This window comes from Aspergillus brunneoviolaceus (genome assembly GCF_003184695.1).
Source record: "Aspergillus brunneoviolaceus CBS 621.78 unplaced genomic scaffold BO95scaffold_3, whole genome shotgun sequence".
In the NCBI taxonomy this organism is placed as follows: domain Eukaryota; kingdom Fungi; phylum Ascomycota; class Eurotiomycetes; order Eurotiales; family Aspergillaceae; genus Aspergillus; species Aspergillus brunneoviolaceus.
The window spans coordinates 219935-236153 of NW_020290733.1; the positions used below are offsets into that span (position 1 = coordinate 219935).

General features: G+C 50.1%; 7 protein-coding genes across 7 annotated transcripts; 2 read left to right on the forward strand and 5 right to left on the reverse strand.

The window, feature by feature from the left end:
- Positions 1-767: 767 nt before the first annotated feature.
- BO95DRAFT_114002 (uncharacterized protein) lies at positions 768-2776 on the reverse strand. The gene is made up of 4 exons (XM_025580393.1): positions 2486-2776; positions 1435-2416; positions 1181-1378; positions 768-1124 (listed from the first exon to the last, which is right to left on the reverse strand). Exons 1-4 carry the CDS (start codon positions 2652-2654, stop codon positions 1007-1009), a joined length of 1467 nt encoding a protein of 488 aa, XP_025447318.1. The 5' UTR covers positions 2655-2776; the 3' UTR covers positions 768-1006.
- A 5081-nt stretch (positions 2777-7857) lies between these two features.
- Positions 7858-8259, reverse strand: BO95DRAFT_114143 (uncharacterized protein). The gene has a single exon (XM_025580394.1). It carries the CDS (start codon positions 8164-8166, stop codon positions 7951-7953), a length of 216 nt encoding a protein of 71 aa, XP_025447319.1. The 5' UTR covers positions 8167-8259; the 3' UTR covers positions 7858-7950.
- BO95DRAFT_438057 (uncharacterized protein) lies at positions 8233-8732 on the reverse strand (the record flags this gene model as incomplete). Its single annotated transcript, XM_025585414.1, has 1 exon — positions 8233-8732. A coding segment is annotated over exon 1 (319 nt), but the record flags the coding sequence as incomplete, so codon positions are not given.
- A 2426-nt stretch (positions 8733-11158) lies between these two features.
- On the reverse strand, positions 11159-12724 carry BO95DRAFT_438059 (phosphotransferase family protein). Its single transcript, XM_025585415.1, has 3 exons — positions 12447-12724; positions 12086-12381; positions 11159-11997 (listed from the first exon to the last, which is right to left on the reverse strand). Exons 1-3 carry the CDS (start codon positions 12543-12545, stop codon positions 11298-11300), a joined length of 1095 nt encoding a protein of 364 aa, XP_025447321.1. The 5' UTR covers positions 12546-12724; the 3' UTR covers positions 11159-11297.
- Positions 12725-12961: 237 nt separating this feature from the next.
- BO95DRAFT_438061 (dUTP diphosphatase) lies at positions 12962-14127 on the forward strand. Its single transcript, XM_025585416.1, has 3 exons — positions 12962-13485; positions 13621-13793; positions 13866-14127. Exons 1-3 carry the CDS (start codon positions 13131-13133, stop codon positions 13950-13952), a joined length of 615 nt encoding a protein of 204 aa, XP_025447322.1. The 5' UTR covers positions 12962-13130; the 3' UTR covers positions 13953-14127.
- On the forward strand, positions 13839-14251 carry BO95DRAFT_114167 (uncharacterized protein). Its single transcript, XM_025580395.1, has one exon. It carries the CDS (start codon positions 13980-13982, stop codon positions 14196-14198), a length of 219 nt encoding a protein of 72 aa, XP_025447323.1. The 5' UTR covers positions 13839-13979; the 3' UTR covers positions 14199-14251.
- On the reverse strand, positions 14150-15697 carry BO95DRAFT_438063 (pyridoxal kinase). Its single transcript, XM_025585417.1, has 5 exons — positions 15648-15697; positions 15450-15529; positions 15178-15390; positions 15010-15127; positions 14150-14950 (listed from the first exon to the last, which is right to left on the reverse strand). Exons 2-5 carry the CDS (start codon positions 15511-15513, stop codon positions 14305-14307), a joined length of 1041 nt encoding a protein of 346 aa, XP_025447324.1. The 5' UTR covers positions 15514-15529; positions 15648-15697; the 3' UTR covers positions 14150-14304.
- Between the last annotated feature and the right edge of the window lie 522 nt (positions 15698-16219).

Genomic DNA, 16219 nt, shown 5'->3' on the forward strand with positions numbered 1-16219 from the left:
ATACCCATAGAAACTTTTACACAGCACATCTTGCCAGTGTAATTTCTCCCTTCTGTGGGGTGTCCCGTGTCCCCTGCCTTTTGCTCTTCTTTTCACTCTTCTTCTGGAGTGTCGTCTTTTGATACAAGGCTTTTTTTGGTTTTCCCCTTCTTTCATGCCGAGGCTAGCTGACTAGTTGTGCAAATACCTGAAAATGCAAAGGGGGGAGGGAATATTTGACGCAATTCAAGAAACGAGACAGCAACACAGAAAGTCCAGACCAACAAACTTCTCGGACCCCCCGTTTTGGACCTTCTTTTCTGGTTTCGCTGCTTCGCTTCTGCAGCTATTACTAGGATCACACTCAATACTACTAGTCAAGATAGAATCCAATCAATTGAAGGATGTTGCTTATGGAAACCTCGATCGACGCCAGAGCTCCTATATGTATATGTGGGGAATATTTTTACGAAGAAGACTAGAAGGTGCTGTGGGAGGCGCAAAGAGAAAGTTGGGAGCAGCAGAGGAACCGAAGAGGGATCGAGAATAGAAAGAATCAAAAAAGGTATCAGCGAGCTTTCCCGAAGAACGCCAATAAGGTCAAATCTTGTACAAAAGAACCATAATTCGCCAAGGTATTCAGCAACAAACGAGGCTAAGGTGTATATGCAAGGTAAGAAATAAAGCGAATGGCATGGAAAAAGTCGCGCAGGACAATGGATGATAGAGTGTCAAGAGTAACTCCAAGAAGATCTGGTATCACTAAAAGAAGAGTATCAAGAAGACGGGACGAGCTCATATGATGCATGTGCAGTAGACACGACAATTGGGGAAACGGGTGGCGGGCGGTGGGTAAGAGTGGCTGCGTGATTCCCAGCATGACTCATCAGCATCAGGATCATGTTCGAGAAAGCCACCTTCCCGAAGACTGAATCAACACGGGCGCTGTCGCTAATGCAATATCATCTGAACAGTAAATCTGCACTTATGGGAAGAGGGGTTCTCACGACGGTCGTGAGGAGGTCGCTCATTGAGCGTTGGTGCGGCGGCGCCGACCGCGGTTGCTACCTTCCGGTCTCTGGGCCAGGACCTGCCTGAGAGCCGGATCATCCTTATTCTTATCGACATGATGGACTCGGACATGTCTGTTTAGATTGTGAGTTGCGCGTTCATATTGACTCTCGGTAGACAAGGACCTTACCGTTGAAGATTGTCCGGTCGAGGGTACTTATGCTGTTGATCTGGACAAAAAGGGCAAACATAACCGGGAGAATTGTGGACGAGACCATGACGGATCATCTCGTTCTTCCGTTTAAAGCCCTTGCCCCCTGGTCCACGAGGACAGCCTTCTATGGGGCAAAAATGCGGACGGTCTTGGGAATGAACGTTCGCATGAGAACTGTGGAGCCGTTGAGTCTGTGGTCTCAAGTCGAATGGGGTCATGCAGACGCTTACTTGAGTAGATATTGAGTCTGGAAAGGAGGTGCCGTGCACCCAGGATGACGACATTTATATGTCCCAACTGGTACAGGCCCATTAGCCTGCGCAGAGGGGTTAAACGATCGGTCGCAGGACCCTGTAGGTGTCTGATCCGTCGGGGTCGGATAACTTGTCGCCGGACTCTTGACCGTGGAGGGTGCTACCTCATATGGGGAGGTCAGGTAAGGTATCTCTTTGATCCTCCAGTACGGTGACTGTGAAGCAGGAGACGGCATGGTTGACATTTCCTTCGAGCTCGCAGGAGATAGATGTGAATATGGGCTGGGCGGAACCTGCGGGGGAGGGCCAAACTGCCCCATGCGCTGGTGATCCCAGAGAGAGTCTGTTCTTGAGACTGGAGAGGAAGCTTGTACTGGAGGCAGGGTATAAGAAGACGAGCCATTGATGCGCACGGCGGGATTTGGCGGTACATCCGTGACTGCCGCTAATGCAGTTTGGAGGGAAGGGAGGCTATGATCGACAGAGTTCCCGGTTGATGAAGAGTGAAGCGCTGGTAGAACCTGGCCTGGAGATGTCGAAGGGTTGACGAGAAGTAGTTTGCTCAAGCGGGAGTCGGGGTCAGACAGCTTCCTTTCCTGTCGTGGCGGAGGATCCGATAGTAGTGATGAGATATTATTGTTATTGGGAGGCGTGAGCTGTTGCTCCTGCTTAGGAGACGACTGCTCCGGGGAATGACTAGGTTCTTTTGGCGTCAATCCGAACTGGGCATTCTCCCTCGGGTCTTCCTTAATATCTAAAGATACCAGATCGAGCGCTTGTTTGGCTGTGGCTGCAGCTTTCAAGCTGTCTGTCTCCGTGGGTTTGCATGGCTCTGGCAGCAAAGCATTGTCCAGTTTAGACCTTAATTTAGTAGGCTTGTCAAAGGATTCATCAGTTACCGCCTCATGAGTGAAGCCATGTTGATATTCGAAATTGGCTATATCAGGTCGATTAGGCTCTAAATGTCTGATCAGCACCGAGTTGCCCTCGAGTGTTCTGGGCTTGGGAGATTCCGGCAGGCGCTTACGGGAACTGCCCGAAAACGGTGCCACATCGTCCACAGCAGGTTTAGCAACGTCTCCCTCAGGCGGCGGTTCCCCAAAGGGTGGAGGCGAATCCTTGAGTGAGTAATCAACCTGGGTGGCCTTCAGCCCGGGGGAACCAGGGATTTCATCTGGGTCGTATGATTCTGTCATGAATGCAGTGGTTTGAGGCGCATCAGGTGCGCTAGCCTACTGTCTGTCGATATTTCTTCTGGTGCCTTGTGTCGCGTAAAGCAATGCAAGCCCACGCTGGAGGCAGTGAATCAGGTCTTTAACCTCTCCCGCGAGCACAGCAGACGGGTCGCGTTGTGGGGCTTAAATGCACTGTCATCTGATTAGTATGTGCGCGGGTAAGGCCCTAGCAAGATGGCGTGTAGGACATGAAAGATGCAGCTGACAAGAAAGATGAGGCAAGCGATCTACGGTAGCTATCCTTTGGAGCCAGAAACCGAGCATGATTCGGATAAGAGAAAAGGAATGAGATGGAGATAGACGGTAAGTCATCGAAGAAGAAACATGCGAGGATCGAACCAATGATTCAAGATCCGATCTGTAGCACTTTGGGAGAACACCACATTATTTGGACCCGTTGCGATGGATGTGGGGTGCAGATCAAGCGAAGCCAGTTGAGAAACGGAGAGAGCAAGAAAAGAAGAGAGGACCAGAGGACCAGAGTGAAAGCCAGTGATATAGTAGGGAGGAATGTTGGGATTCACATGACAGCGAGTTCTCTCACTTTCTTTTTCTGGAAAAATAGGAATTTTGTGGTTTCCTCTCTCTGTTGGCTGTGTGATAGAGGATGGTGGGACGAGGAGGACAAAGAGGAGAAAACGGCCAAGTATTTTGCTTACCTGCTGCTGTCACAGAGCCCAAGTCGGGTAGCCTCAGGAACCAAGCGATGAGGCTCAAGCGGAAGTCAATCAACCGCACGTCGAAATCCACTCCGAAAGACAAGGCTGCACTGCACTGGGCGCATAGATCAAACGATCTTCCGCACAAGAGTTAAAAAGCCGTGGAAGTGGACTTTTGGAGAGAACCCGAATCGTCTAACAACCCGAGAGGCGGTCGTTTGGTTCAGTTAAGCAAAAGCGGGGGATGGTGATGATGGTGATGATGAGAAGAGGTCACGATGTCACTCTGGCCTGATGAAAGGTGGAAGAGGAAGAGGCGGAGGAGGAGGAGTAGGTGCAAGTAAGCGAGCATCAGGTCATGAGGAGAAAATCATCGTCTAACGGCGCCAGGAGTAAGCAACGGCAACGGCGGAACTCGTGGTGATAGCAGTAGCCGGTGTAATTGTGGTTGTAGTTGCAGTGATGATCATAGGCAATGGCAGCAGCTAGAAGAGGAAGAGGAGCAGAAGAGTACCGCAAATCAGGACCAGAAGAATGAAGAAAATCAACAAAAGCGAAGAAGCACAAAGGTAAAGGTAATTAAGTCAGAATAGTGGTGGCCGGTAGTAATCCAGACACGATAGAATAGTGGCCGATATAGCTGATAGTTCGAGCCAGCGGGATTATGACGCGCTTGGCAGGTGAGAATTGGAAAAATAAAAAATAAATGAAATACGGTAGATCAAAATGAAAAGGGAAAGGGGGAAAGGGAGAAAAAAGCAGAGGAAATTAAAATAAAATAGGATAAGATAAAACAGGATAGAATAAGAAAAAAAAAGGTTCAGGGTACGGCCGGAGCGGTCAAGAGCACAAAAGCAGCAACCGCAGCGTGGGAAACGGCAGAACCGAAAGGAAGGATCCGGTTAGAAGCAGAAGAGAAAGAAGCAAGAAAGGGAATAAGGTGAAGAAGGAGTAAAGAAGCAGAAGTGGAAGAAGAAAACCCACACAACAACGGGTGAATGGATGGATGGATGAGAATAGATGGTGAGTGGATGGAATGGAATGGGGTAAGGAGATGAGGGACAGGATGGGACTGGACAGGACAGGACAGGATGGAATGGAATAGGACGGAGACGGAGAGCTAACTGGGTCGTTAGTCTAGTCAGTCAACAACTAGCGACCTTAACTTACCTCACTTCACTTCAGTTCAAAAGTCGAGGCCGTTCAAGCCGTGGTACAGTACTCCGTACTCGGGGTGGGAGTATTGAAGAGGAGAAGGAACCGTAGGAAAAGCCGCGCTGACTGAAAGTCGATCTCCACACCCAGCCCGGCCTGGAAAAAAGACACGGGGTGGAGAAACAACACAAGAGACAAACGACAGGACAAGTTTCTTGCTTCTACACTAGTAGCATCTAGTCCTGCCAAAAGCTACCACCACCACCACCACAACATCGCAACAATCAGCTATGACCATAAGGTGGACACAAATAGACTCAGGGAGCAGCAATCATAAGAATAATGTAGAAGACCAAAATGCGATTAGAAGTGCGCTAACCCGTCTGTCTTCCTTTTCTTTTTCTCTCGTATTGTGTTATCCCCTCCCCGACTACGAGTTATTGACTGGCAATGACCCTATTCTATTTGTCTGCCTGGCTGGGCTGGCTGGGCTGGGCTGGCTGGCTGATCCTGAATTGACTGACCTCTTTTCTCTCGTTCTTCCCCTTTCTCTCTCTATCTGGCATCCCCATTGACTTACATGGTGGGTGGGTGTGCGCGCGCAACAAAGTTTGACTGCCCGTCATGAGAATCACAATCACGATGATCAACCTCTCCGGGGGTTGTCCCAAATTCGCATTGAGGCTCCACCTGCGTCAAAACAAAATGGGAGAAGAGGAGGCCCTGAAGAAGCGTTGAGGGAGTGACTGAAAGCTGACTCCCAGACGCGCCACTGCAGCAGGCAAACAGAGGTAAGTGGGGTGAGTCTCCCCACGACTGAGAGACTGACAATTGCCGGGAAAGAGGAGACCCTAATTAGGTACTATTCTATTGACATCTGCTGGTAATGTGGACTCCTACTTGGAATGAACCTTACACACAAGAAAGCAGTCTACCACATTGGAGACTTGCGAGAAAAATTGATGTTCATCTCTCGAATATCATTCCTTCCTTCCGGTCCCCTCCTTTGAAACAAGAAGAAAAAAAAAAGAATAATGCCACGTCCACGAGGCTGACCCAGCCAGCCTAAACCGAAAAGAGGCTCCACCCATATGAGGCTCTCTGCATGGAAGTCAATGATTGGCAGTCAATCGCGGGCACAGGTGAAGAGGCTGAATTGTTCATCTGCACAGAACCGTCGTGGAACTTGGCGACGAGGGGGAAGGTGCGTTTGGCTTGCCGCCGCCACCCCTTCATCTAGGCTGAAGCCAGCAGCTGTTAATGTGGTGGGTGGTGGTGGTGGTCTTCATGATTACTTCTTCCACGCAGGGCGATCGTCTCAAATCGAGGGGATTCTCGATCGATCGGCAGAGCTTTCTGTTTCCGTTTCTCAATGTCTCAGTTCTCTATATCCGTAGATGCACAGTGATTTACTCGTGTTTATTTTTCGTCTTTTTTCGGTTGATCCTCGATCCATTTCGAGCCAACAGTCGTACTGGGTAGCATACCTCAGGCGACAAGGCTGCTGCCGGTGCAGTTGTTTGATGGCTGACCGCCTCGGAACGAATCTCAGTCAATTCCCAAACCTCCACTTCGCTTTGCTGGACAGAATCCTTCTGGCTCGGTAACACAGACGGCACGGGAGAGCTTTTTAGGTCTTCATTCACTCATTGAGCCCTTTATCATGCACAGGGATTCTCATAACTGGTTATGAGAGAAAGAGTCCCGAGGCAGGCAGCATCCATCAAAAAACCAGGAATTGCAAAGCAAACAGCAACAGCAGCGACCGCACTTGCGAAAAGGTCACATTTCGAACGGACGAGGAGTCTCGAGGAAGAAGAATGATGCAACAACTCCCAGCCACTATAGATCGCTAAAAACAAAAATCTTAACTAATCGCGGTCTGACGGTGGTTGACTTTCGTATGGACATGACCGATCGTTGACTAGGTAGTAAATAGATTGATTAAGGCCCAGTAGTTGCGAATAGGCACTAACGAGCTGTGCCGATTCCGAAGGCCCCATCTTATCGAACCTAACCAGTAGCCGCGGGCAGGATTGAGGATACATGGTCCTGAGTACAAAGAGGAATGGGAGGGGAGGGGAAGAAAGGGAAGAAGAGGAACAAAAGTCAGATCAGGTCAGGTCAGATCCAGGTCAGCTTTGTTGTGTCCCACTTCTACCCCTCCCTGTTTATTCCGGTTCTTCCCAGTTACATCGCACGGCCATTTCATCATCATCATTATCATCATCAATACTGTCACCAACAACAATAACAACAATAATAACAATAACAATACCAACAACAATGCCAACAGCAAATAACAATAACATAACAATAACAGCATTGTTGCTGAAATATTCGCACTCGTATTCTGGATGGTTAGTGGTTACAGAGTTGACCTCTTTCGGCATTGGTTTCGACCCGTCGAATCCCAGAACCATGAATCGGAATGGGTCTATGAGGGGTTGGGCGGGAAACGGTTATCTACACCATGACCTTCAACTAACCCATGTAGGAATGGTTCTTGAGACGGACCTTAGTTAAGGTAGCTATAACCAATAAAGAACTTAGGACTGAAGGCATTATTAAGACAGTTTCTCTTCTCTCGGCTCAACAAGAGACCTAATTATCCATTCTACGCTTGGCTGTCTGGAGTTCAATTCCGGATGAGCATGGGACAAGAAGATGGGAGATGAAAAAAAGCAACACCAAGAGAGTCAAATATGAAAAGAAGGACAAGGAAAAAAATGCTTGATGCCTATCGGTTGTGCGCATCCAATCCTGATCTGATGTGCAGCCAATCCTCTATCCCCAATTAGGCAGGTCTTCTGGAGCGCAGTGCCAGGTGGTGAGTCTCCTGGATTGACAGGGTATACTGTGCTGTACAAGAGGTGATTACTCAAAATGTTCAATGTTTGAATTAGATTGTTGCAATACGGGTAAATCCTCAAGAGTAGACAGACAGACAGACAGGCGCACCCGTAACCCACAATGATCTGATGGGCTCTTGCCCTTCCGCAAGCTCTCCCGAGGGCTAAGACCCGGAGTAATTGAGGCGTCGTGGTCACTCTGGTCACTGGTGAGACTTTTCAACTGTCACTCTGCAGATGATCGGGTCGTAGCCCAACCCCGGCCCCACGCGCTTTTTCCCTCCTTCCTCGCGCCCCTCCCTCCCCTCCCTCCCCCCCTCCCCCCCTCCCCACTTCGTCGTCAGTGCACCGAATGATCGATGCTCGTTTCAACAACGGGCAAGAAAGAAATAACCTATGGAAGTAATGAGGGCCGCTGTTGCGGCGACTGCTACGGTGCTACTGCTACTCGTACTACTGGCCAGCGGGGTCCGACTTCAGCGACCAGCAGCTGAAGAAGGCAGATCGCTGTGCCGGAGGCCCATTCTCACCTGCAGGGTTGGCAAGATAGCACACACCACTCATACATACACTAGCTTCTAAGAACCCACCTTAGATGACGACATTGTTCTCTGGTGAAGGCTGAAGGTTCTCCAAGTGTGATAAGAGCTGGTACTGAGTAGGATTTGGAGGCAATTGTTTAACTGATTTAGCCTGTTCTTCCCGTCCCAGAGATGGAGGAGGTACTCCATGATGTACCGACCAGCTGCCAGCACAGCAGGAGGCTACGTCGGAGAAAGAAAAAGTACCGCACCCCATGAAAGTCATGTTGAACACCTGAACACCATTGGTTCCTTGGTGGGCTTACGGCAGCACCCATCTTCTGCCCTGGACAACCATCTTGCCCAGCTGCCCCAGTCAGGAGCCTCGACCACCATCGCACTGTAAGACTTACTATTCACATCCGAGTACCACCTCCCAAAAGCTACGAGTTACAAAATTCTCTCCATCGTGTCAACTTAGACAGCCAATCCCCTGAGCCAAAGCTAGCGTGCTCGAGTCACGACTTTTGAGGAAGTAACAATCATATGGGTGCAGATCAAGTCCCGATGGGTTACTCTGCACGACGGAAACCGCGAGAAAACCAGTTGTTGTCGTCGAGAACAAGGGGAGAAGACGCAAAGAAATAGCCCGATTGAAGGGCCCTGGACATCCCCCTCCCAACTCCTCTTCCACCACCCGCAGCAAGAAGAAGAGTAGGTAGAATCCAGAGAAAAATAAGAAGCCACACCACCACCCACACAACGAGGGCGAGAACAAGGTCGTGCAATGCGACATGTCATCCGATAGAAGCGACCGGATAGGGACTAGAGGCGGCCCGCGCCGAAGCAAATTGACGGTTCAGTTCACCAATTCGCGGATGGATCGTCGACGGTACTTATAATCCCCGGCTACTATGTTGTGTGGGTGGTCCATAAACTTACCCTGCTTAACAGCATTATTATTACGGTACAGAGTAAGCAGCACACAAACAAGAAAAAAGAAGGGAAAAAAAATCACATACGCATACGCATACCCACACACCCACACACACACACACACACACATACGCAACAAAAAGTGTTCGACTTATGTACAGTCAATCATACCCTTTCCTCCAAATCTTGATTACTGCCCGCATCACTGCAGCATCAAACATTAAACACCGAGGACGGCCCCACCGTTTACTTTACAGAGTACCATGTGCCACTTCACTCCTCGACCACCCCCTTCTTTCGTCTGCATCACCCAATCTGAACGACACCAAGACGGCAAGAAGGGTGCTAGAAAAGTATCGGAATTGGAGGAATGTTCGATCAATGGAAGGGCGGGCGAATTGCTATCTTCTCTTCCCGCTTTTCTTCCCACCAAAAGGAAAGAGAATTATATCTGGCCCGGTTGAACCTCTTTAATATACTCCGTACTATCCGGCTACTGAAAATTAGCCAACTAGCCCTAGCCAAGCTAGTCAAAGGAATGAGATCCCGTGTTTACTCACGGTATGGAGTAAAAGTCGTTAGGTAATCAACTAATCAAACCACCTACTAACTTATACTGTACGTATGCCGGATTCCTTCGGACAACCTCCTTCCCTTGCCCTAAGATTAAGACTTCCCGAATCCTTCGGGGAAAAGCTGATACACTGTCGTACCTACTAGTAGTCTAGGGCAGTCATTTGGTTACCGTAAACAGCAAGAAGCGAAAGTCGGGCACGTTTCATTCATTCATTCATTCATGTCTGAGGTTCTCGTTCTTGCTGCTGAGCGGAATACCGAATGTATATGGGCTAGTAGTCCCGGAAACTGAATTCCCAAGTCTCTGATGTCTGGACCCAATTGAATTGACTTGACTTTATTTGTCGCTATTGATGCGCTATTGATGGGAACATGGGGCCTTCAAGTCATCAGACCGAGGGGTAGTGGGTGGGAATTGGAGGTGCTAACTCTCTCCCTCATGCTTAGTTCTTACATGGAGCATAGTAAGTTACTAGAGAGGAGTTTGTTTCCAAACGCACCTAAGGATAGATAGTTCCCATTGATAGAGCGACGCTACGACCCAATATGTATGTATGCAGGCATATATGTATGTCAGATCTGCTTACTATTCAGTACCCTGCCTTTTCCCTTGGCTTTGATGATTCTCTGTGTTATGTGATTTCTCCTAGGAGATTCGCACCGGGAAAGAAAAGCGGATGGGAAAAGTACTTGATTCATGCAGCTACAGTGAGCCTGTGGACCGTATGGCTTAGTTGACTTCAGTTGCGCCCTCCCGTTTCTTTACTTTTTCTTCCTACTGACATCTGTTCGGGATGTGAATCCTGCCGAGGTTCTCCCCGAGCTTGGACCACACAGCGAGAAGAAGAAAACAAAAAAAAGAGAGCGAAGGTGCAGTGCGTAGAGGTAGCGGTAGCTCCGACCTGAACGAGAGGCTATACTGCTAAGCGGTGCAATACATAATTGTCGAAGTACTGAACAATGTATTACGATTGAATTGATCAATTATAGACTTCCCTCCTGTTCTGAAGACTGAAAAGTCAACAGTAGTTAATTCTACAGCATCACATATTCGTACAAAATTCCGACGCTTCCTTGAGGCTGGGAGAGGGCGAGACCCAAGCTGAGGCTAAAAGGACCTACATACTTAGACCCCTAAGAGTACCTAGTAGTGGTAAGTAGCCCTGGAGCCGGGGCAAGGGGGAGCCGCACCCAACTGATTGCCTCAACCGGGGAGAGATGCGTTGGTGCCGGATTGTGCTGACTCTTCGGAATTTGCAAAGGCTTACTGTATGTACCGTACTGTACACCTGTGCTGGCCCGGGTTTGTTCCTTGCTAAGCGCATATACGAGGAAATCCGGCGTCATCCGCCTCCAACTGAGCCTAACACATATTCTCTGGCTTACTCCCTATTATCTTCCTACAGTTGGACTAATCTAACTCACTAACTGACTAGCCCGTCGATGGACCTCGGAGGGTTCCATAATTTTCCTTATAAGGACAGAACAAACAATTAGAAAAAAAAATAAGTTTCGAACCGTGCACTTGCAAACTACTGCTGCTCATCCCTGTTCGTTGGCACTGGCTTGCAGTCTGATTGACGCACTGACACTGTTGCTAGTTTTCTTTTGTTTATGCTCTTCTAAGCGTGCACACTCATTTCACATACGAGTTCGTTCATCCTTCTTTGAGAAATCGTTGTTCTGTCTCGAACTCAATGAGACCGACGAGTCCGGCGAGTCACCTTACTTGAGAGAGTTCTCCAACATGGATTTGAAGTTCGTGTATTACATAGGGACATAGCTTCACAGTATATCGGTTTATAATAATGCACCTCTTCCTCGTCCTTCCTTCCTTCAATACTTTCCCCAAAAAGACCCCCAATGGAGCGTTCGGAGACAGTCATACGGCCGCAATCGATGATTTTATAGTTTGGCCCGTTGCCGCAGTTGTTCTTGCACCTGTTTGACTCGCTCCCACGCCTTCAGCGCAAATGGATTGGTGTTCCTGGCGTACTCCACCGCGCGAGCACTACTGGCCTGCCGAAGAGCAAACCGCGCCTTGATACCCTGCATGATGACCGAACTTCGCCATGAGAAGAATGCATCCCCCCATGGGATGTCGGGCGTGGGGTCATAGCCAGAGACCTCTTGGTACCATTGGATACAATCGGCTCGTGTGGGCAAGCCAGGGACCGCGTTGGGCTGGAACTGGTCTGTCTTATGATCTGTGCCTTCCAAGAAGTATGGGCTAGTCAGATTACAGAGGTCTGACAGCGGATGACCCACCGTGGCCATCTCCCAATCCAGGATGCCAATGACACGAGGCTCGGATTTATGGAAAATCATATTATCAATTTTATAATCGCCGTGCACGAGCGTGCCCCGATCCTGAGGCTGGGTGGCCTTATCGGAAAAAAATCGCACCATGTCCATGAAATGAGGCAGCTCGCCGACCGGTTCCTTGGTCTCCACATCCACCGCTTGGGCTTGAGCGCGAGATACTGCGGTGAATGTGGCGATCTGACGATCGTAGTAGCCCGACGGTCTTCCGAAGCGTTCCAGGCCAACCAGCTTGGGAACAACTCGATGGAATTTGGCTAGTGTCCGAACCGCATCCTGCCATCTATATCATCTTAGCTCGGGGGTCATCTTTGCCAAAGGAGAGGAACCCTGCAGGTTGAAAATCGACAACCAACAAGGCAATGACCTACAGTGCAGTCCTTTCGGCAGGGTCGACGCCGGGCATAGCAGGGTCAGTAAAGTGGCGGCCATCTAGGAACTCCATGATGTAGAAAGGCGTGCCTATCACATCGCTATCTTCACAGAGACAATATGCCTTGGGCACAGGTACATCTGTATGTTCCAGCGCATGAATGATCTTGTATTCACGCTCGACTTTGTGCGCCGTCTTGGAGAGCAGCTTGCCTGGTGGCTTTTTCCGTAAGACATACTTGCTGCCGTCGGCGGTTGTGAGCTGGTAAGTCGGATTGGATTGTCCGAAACCGAACTGATCTCGGAATTAGTAATCTGCTTGATGGCCCGAGATGAAATGCTAGTCAATAGATAAGCTACCTGCTTCACATCTACCGGCGTCTTGATTTCTGGGACATTCTGATCGAGGTAGCGTTCCAAGGAGGGAACATCAATCGGTTGCCGCACGGCTCCAGCCATGGCGCAACGAGTTATTCGGATAATGAGATTGCGATAGCGGGTATGATTACCTCGCTTTTATGCCTCTGTAGTTCGAGACAAGGGGTAGCTGTAAGCTAGGAACGTGTATCATGGTTGGAAGGGCGGGCAGTCAGAGGTGGTTAAGAAGGGCACAGGTACACGACAGGCTCAACCGAGGCTAAGCACCGCATTCCATAGGGGTTAATTTGCGGGGCGTCGGCTGTTAACCACCTTTGGGGGGAGGAGGGGGGAACAATACAGCCGCGGGAACTAATGTAGTTAGCCCGTTAGTTACGTACCCTGTTCTTAGTCATACAAGTCAAACAATGCAAACCGACCCAGCAGTCAGCCAGAGCAAATGCAAGCAGGCAAAACCACTTAACGCGCTCGTCGCGTGTTGACCGCCAGACGCGTCCCACCATGAAAGCTCTCCTCAAACTCGCATTTCACCGTCCGCCTCGACACACCGCAATTCTTCTTCCTTCCTCTCTTCCTCATCACAGAAGATATAGAAGAAGCAACTCATATCTTACGCACCTCTTCTCAACCTCAATTCCACAACTCCTTAAGCCAGTTCACAAGAGAATGACCAAGGAGACCACCCCTCCTCCCCCCGCCGAAACCACCACCACCACCACCACCACAACTACCACCGCGGCGGCCCACGAACCTCCCTCCGCTCCCTCCTCTCCCCTCGCCAAGCGCACAAAACCCAACACCGCCGAAGAACAACCCCAGCGAATATCCAACATGGGCTCCACTGCTAACCCTCTCCCTGCCCTCCTCGTCCAGAAGCTCACCCCCTCGGGTCGCGCCCCGACTCGCGGCTCCGCCTTCGCCGCCGGCTACGACCTCTACAGCGCCAAGGACACCGTCATCCCCTCCAAGGGCAAGGCCCTCGTCGACACGGGAATCGCCATTGCTGTGCCTGAGGGAACCTGTACGTGTTATCACCACCACCACCACCTCCTCCTCCTCCACCACCAGATATAGCTCATTCGAGCAAAGATCCGTTTTTCTGTCTCCATAATTCGTAACGAAACACAGAGCTAACCAGAACTCGATCACGCTATAGACGGCCGCATTGCTCCCCGCAGTGGTCTCGCCTCGAAGCACTTCATCGACACCGGCGCGGGCGTCATTGATGCCGACTACCGCGGCGAGGTCAAGGTGTTGTTGTTCAACTTCTCCGATGTGGATTTCGAGATTAAGGAGGGTGATCGTGTGGCGCAATTGGTTTTGGAGCGGGTGAGTAAACCTTCAAGGGGGACAGGACAGTTCGAGGAAATTGGCTAACGCTTGCTTCTTTTCTTGTGCCAGATCTACACGCCTGAGGTGACTGTCGTGGAGAAGTTGGAGGAGAGTGTTCGTGGAGCTGGTGGTTTCGGTAGTACCGGTACCAACTAAAAAGAATTATTCATATGAATCGATGTGATGATGATGATTTTGGGAAGATCAAAAGATCGTTCTGTATATGCCTGGCAATATTTGGCGCAGAAGCAGGAAGGCAAAACGCTTTGGGGGGGGGGTTTGCGTTCAAAGATTAGACCGTTTCGATTGCGTATACCTAATGAAATGCATATGAACTTGAAACACTGTCATTATACACTTCACGTTCTATACCTCATACTCTCCTTATCATCTAATCCTTGAATGAAAGTCTATTGTCTACAGACCTCAAAACCAAGCCCTGCCCATGCTAAACAACATCTATCCTCGATCTATGCACACCCCATGACTGGATTACAGAAAAAAGTGTTCACCGGAATTGCGCTGGTAGATCGTCTTTGCTCCATTCCTGCGCCGGGAATTCTACCGTCGGCTCGCGCAGGAATTGGACGTGTCGCACTACTCGCACCTCTGCGGCTTTGCTCTCGCGTAGGTGCTCTTGTTTCTTCCTCTCTTCTTCACCAAGCACCTTCCCGTTAGAGACAACTGTTGCTTGGAGCTCGGTATTACGCGCTTCCATGGTTTTCTCGAGAATACAGTGCATGCTGGCGAGAACCTTGACGGTGGACTGTGCCAATGGTAATGCTGTGGCTGGGACGTCATCTGGGGAGACCCAGGATTTGTTGGTGCGGAGGGCGGGGTCGGCGGCAAAGACGGCCTCACGGAGCCGAGCCACCGTTAGGGCTGCGAACATGTCCCCGGTCCCGCTGAAATAACAGTCGAGTGCGGGAACGTCGACGCGGAACAGACGCGGGGAGCCATCAGAGCGAGTGGTGGAGCCGATCACGGTGAGCGTGTTTGCGAAAGACGTAGTGGACGATGCGGATGATGAATCTGAGAGATTGGAAATCTGGACGGATGTGATGATAACGTGGGGAACCTTGTAGGTGGCGTGAATAGCGGTGATGGCTTCTGCGAGGGTGCTGAGAGAGGTGATTTTGACTCCGGATAGGACTCTGCGCATGACCATTAGGTGATTGCTCGGATAAGGGAACTGGGCAAAGAGAAGTCTTACTCGGCCTCAAATTGATTCGGTAGGATCAAGTCCGCGTGGTGAATCATCTCCTTGTATGCGGGGACGACATCGTTGTTAACATAGAGTCGGCCTTGATCGCCCATGACCGGGTCCAGGACTGCAGCCAGTTAGACAATTTCGCCAAGGTCAATCAATGAACTAGCTCACCCCAGAAGAATGAACCTGGTTTCTTCTCTGCTTTGCGCTGAAGATCCATCCCTATAGCCCCGACAGCCTCCACCGCGGCAGCGCTGGGGGCGTAGCCAGACAGCATAACATCGAAGTCAGTAAGGTGGCTTTGGGTCAGGCCCTCGTAAAGCGCGGAGATCTCTTCAGCCGTTGCTCTTGTCCCCTTGAATTGCCTGTAGCCCGTGTGGTTGCCTGGCAATGTGGTCAACACTGTGCCTGGATGATTTAATACGACGATCGTAACAACTGACTAAAGTGCACTGTATTCAACGCGGCAACATCACAACCCAGTAGCTGCATGACCACACTGGCCATTTTATTGCCGACATATCTGTTTAATCAGCCTGGAGTCGGAAGAAAAGAATAGTGTGATCGTTTGTATATGCGGGGGAGAGATGAATGTGGTAGAAGACATCATCCGTCGTTCCCCACGATGTTATGAGACATACCCGTAGACGACCTAGTCCGGCTAGGTCAGCTGACTATTCGAGGGTCTGTGGGAAAAGATGAGAGATGAGCATCACGTACATGGCTGGCTACCGCGAGGACCCGTGTTTCGGGAACAAAGAGATCAGCGACCATGATGAAATGAAGGAGGAACTGGTGGAGGAGGGGAGGGGGAGGGGAGGGGGAAGGGAAGGGATGGTGGGTTCAAGTTTCGATGATGGAGATATATCAATGATCAATCATGCAGTGGAAGAGATCCGCTCTGGAACTGGGTCGGGCGATAGGCGAGCAGCGGAGCCCCATTGCCGTCCTCAGCGATTGGTTCCTGAGGCCGACCTGTAGCCCGTGCCAACCACGGCTAATCTTGTAGTCTCCTCCCTACTCCGCGGCGTGCTCTTTCCCCTTCATTTCCAGTTAAACTTGGAAACGAACCCCGAGCTCTGACAGACGTTGCTTATGACCAGTGGACCACATACTCCGGAGTACATACTCTTCCTCTGGCAGACCGGTCTGTGCTGTTCTCTTGAGCTTTATTGGAAATCATAAAAAATCCTCACACATGACGATGACTTCA

What these genes read in the sequence shown, in the direction of transcription:
- BO95DRAFT_438061 (XM_025585416.1), top strand. Translation starts at nt 13,131, where the DNA reads ATGACCAAGGAGACCACCCCTCCTCCCCCCGCCGAAACCACCACCACC. An exon ending in TGCTGTGCCTGAGGGAACCT is followed by an intron (nt 13,486 to 13,620) that starts GTACGTGTTATC and finishes ATCACGCTATAG; the next exon opens with ACGGCCGCATTGCTCCCCGC. An exon ending in CGCAATTGGTTTTGGAGCGG is followed by an intron (nt 13,794 to 13,865) that starts GTGAGTAAACCT and finishes TTCTTGTGCCAG; the next exon opens with ATCTACACGCCTGAGGTGAC.
- BO95DRAFT_114167 (XM_025580395.1), top strand. Translation starts at nt 13,980, where the DNA reads ATGATGATGATTTTGGGAAGATCAAAAGATCGTTCTGTATATGCCTGG.
- BO95DRAFT_114002 (XM_025580393.1), bottom strand. Translation starts at nt 2,654, where the DNA reads ATGACAGAATCATACGACCCAGATGAAATCCCTGGTTCCCCCGGGCTG. An exon ending in CAGACTCAATATCTACTCAA is followed by an intron (nt 1,379 to 1,434) that starts GTAAGCGTCTGC and finishes ACGGCTCCACAG; the next exon opens with TTCTCATGCGAACGTTCATT. An exon ending in CGACCGGACAATCTTCAACG is followed by an intron (nt 1,125 to 1,180) that starts GTAAGGTCCTTG and finishes CAATCTAAACAG; the next exon opens with ACATGTCCGAGTCCATCATG.
- BO95DRAFT_114143 (XM_025580394.1), bottom strand. Translation starts at nt 8,166, where the DNA reads ATGACTTTCATGGGGTGCGGTACTTTTTCTTTCTCCGACGTAGCCTCC.
- BO95DRAFT_438059 (XM_025585415.1), bottom strand. Translation starts at nt 12,545, where the DNA reads ATGGCTGGAGCCGTGCGGCAACCGATTGATGTTCCCTCCTTGGAACGC. An exon ending in CGCCGGTAGATGTGAAGCAG is followed by an intron (nt 12,382 to 12,446) that starts GTAGCTTATCTA and finishes TTCCGAGATCAG; the next exon opens with TTCGGTTTCGGACAATCCAA. An exon ending in CCTGCCGAAAGGACTGCACT is followed by an intron (nt 11,998 to 12,085) that starts GTAGGTCATTGC and finishes AAGATGATATAG; the next exon opens with ATGGCAGGATGCGGTTCGGA.
- BO95DRAFT_438063 (XM_025585417.1), bottom strand. Translation starts at nt 15,513, where the DNA reads ATGGCCAGTGTGGTCATGCAGCTACTGGGTTGTGATGTTGCCGCGTTG. An exon ending in GTTGAATACAGTGCACTTTA is followed by an intron (nt 15,391 to 15,449) that starts GTCAGTTGTTAC and finishes CCACATTGCCAG; the next exon opens with GCAACCACACGGGCTACAGG. An exon ending in ACCAGGTTCATTCTTCTGGG is followed by an intron (nt 15,128 to 15,177) that starts GTGAGCTAGTTC and finishes AACTGGCTGCAG; the next exon opens with TCCTGGACCCGGTCATGGGC.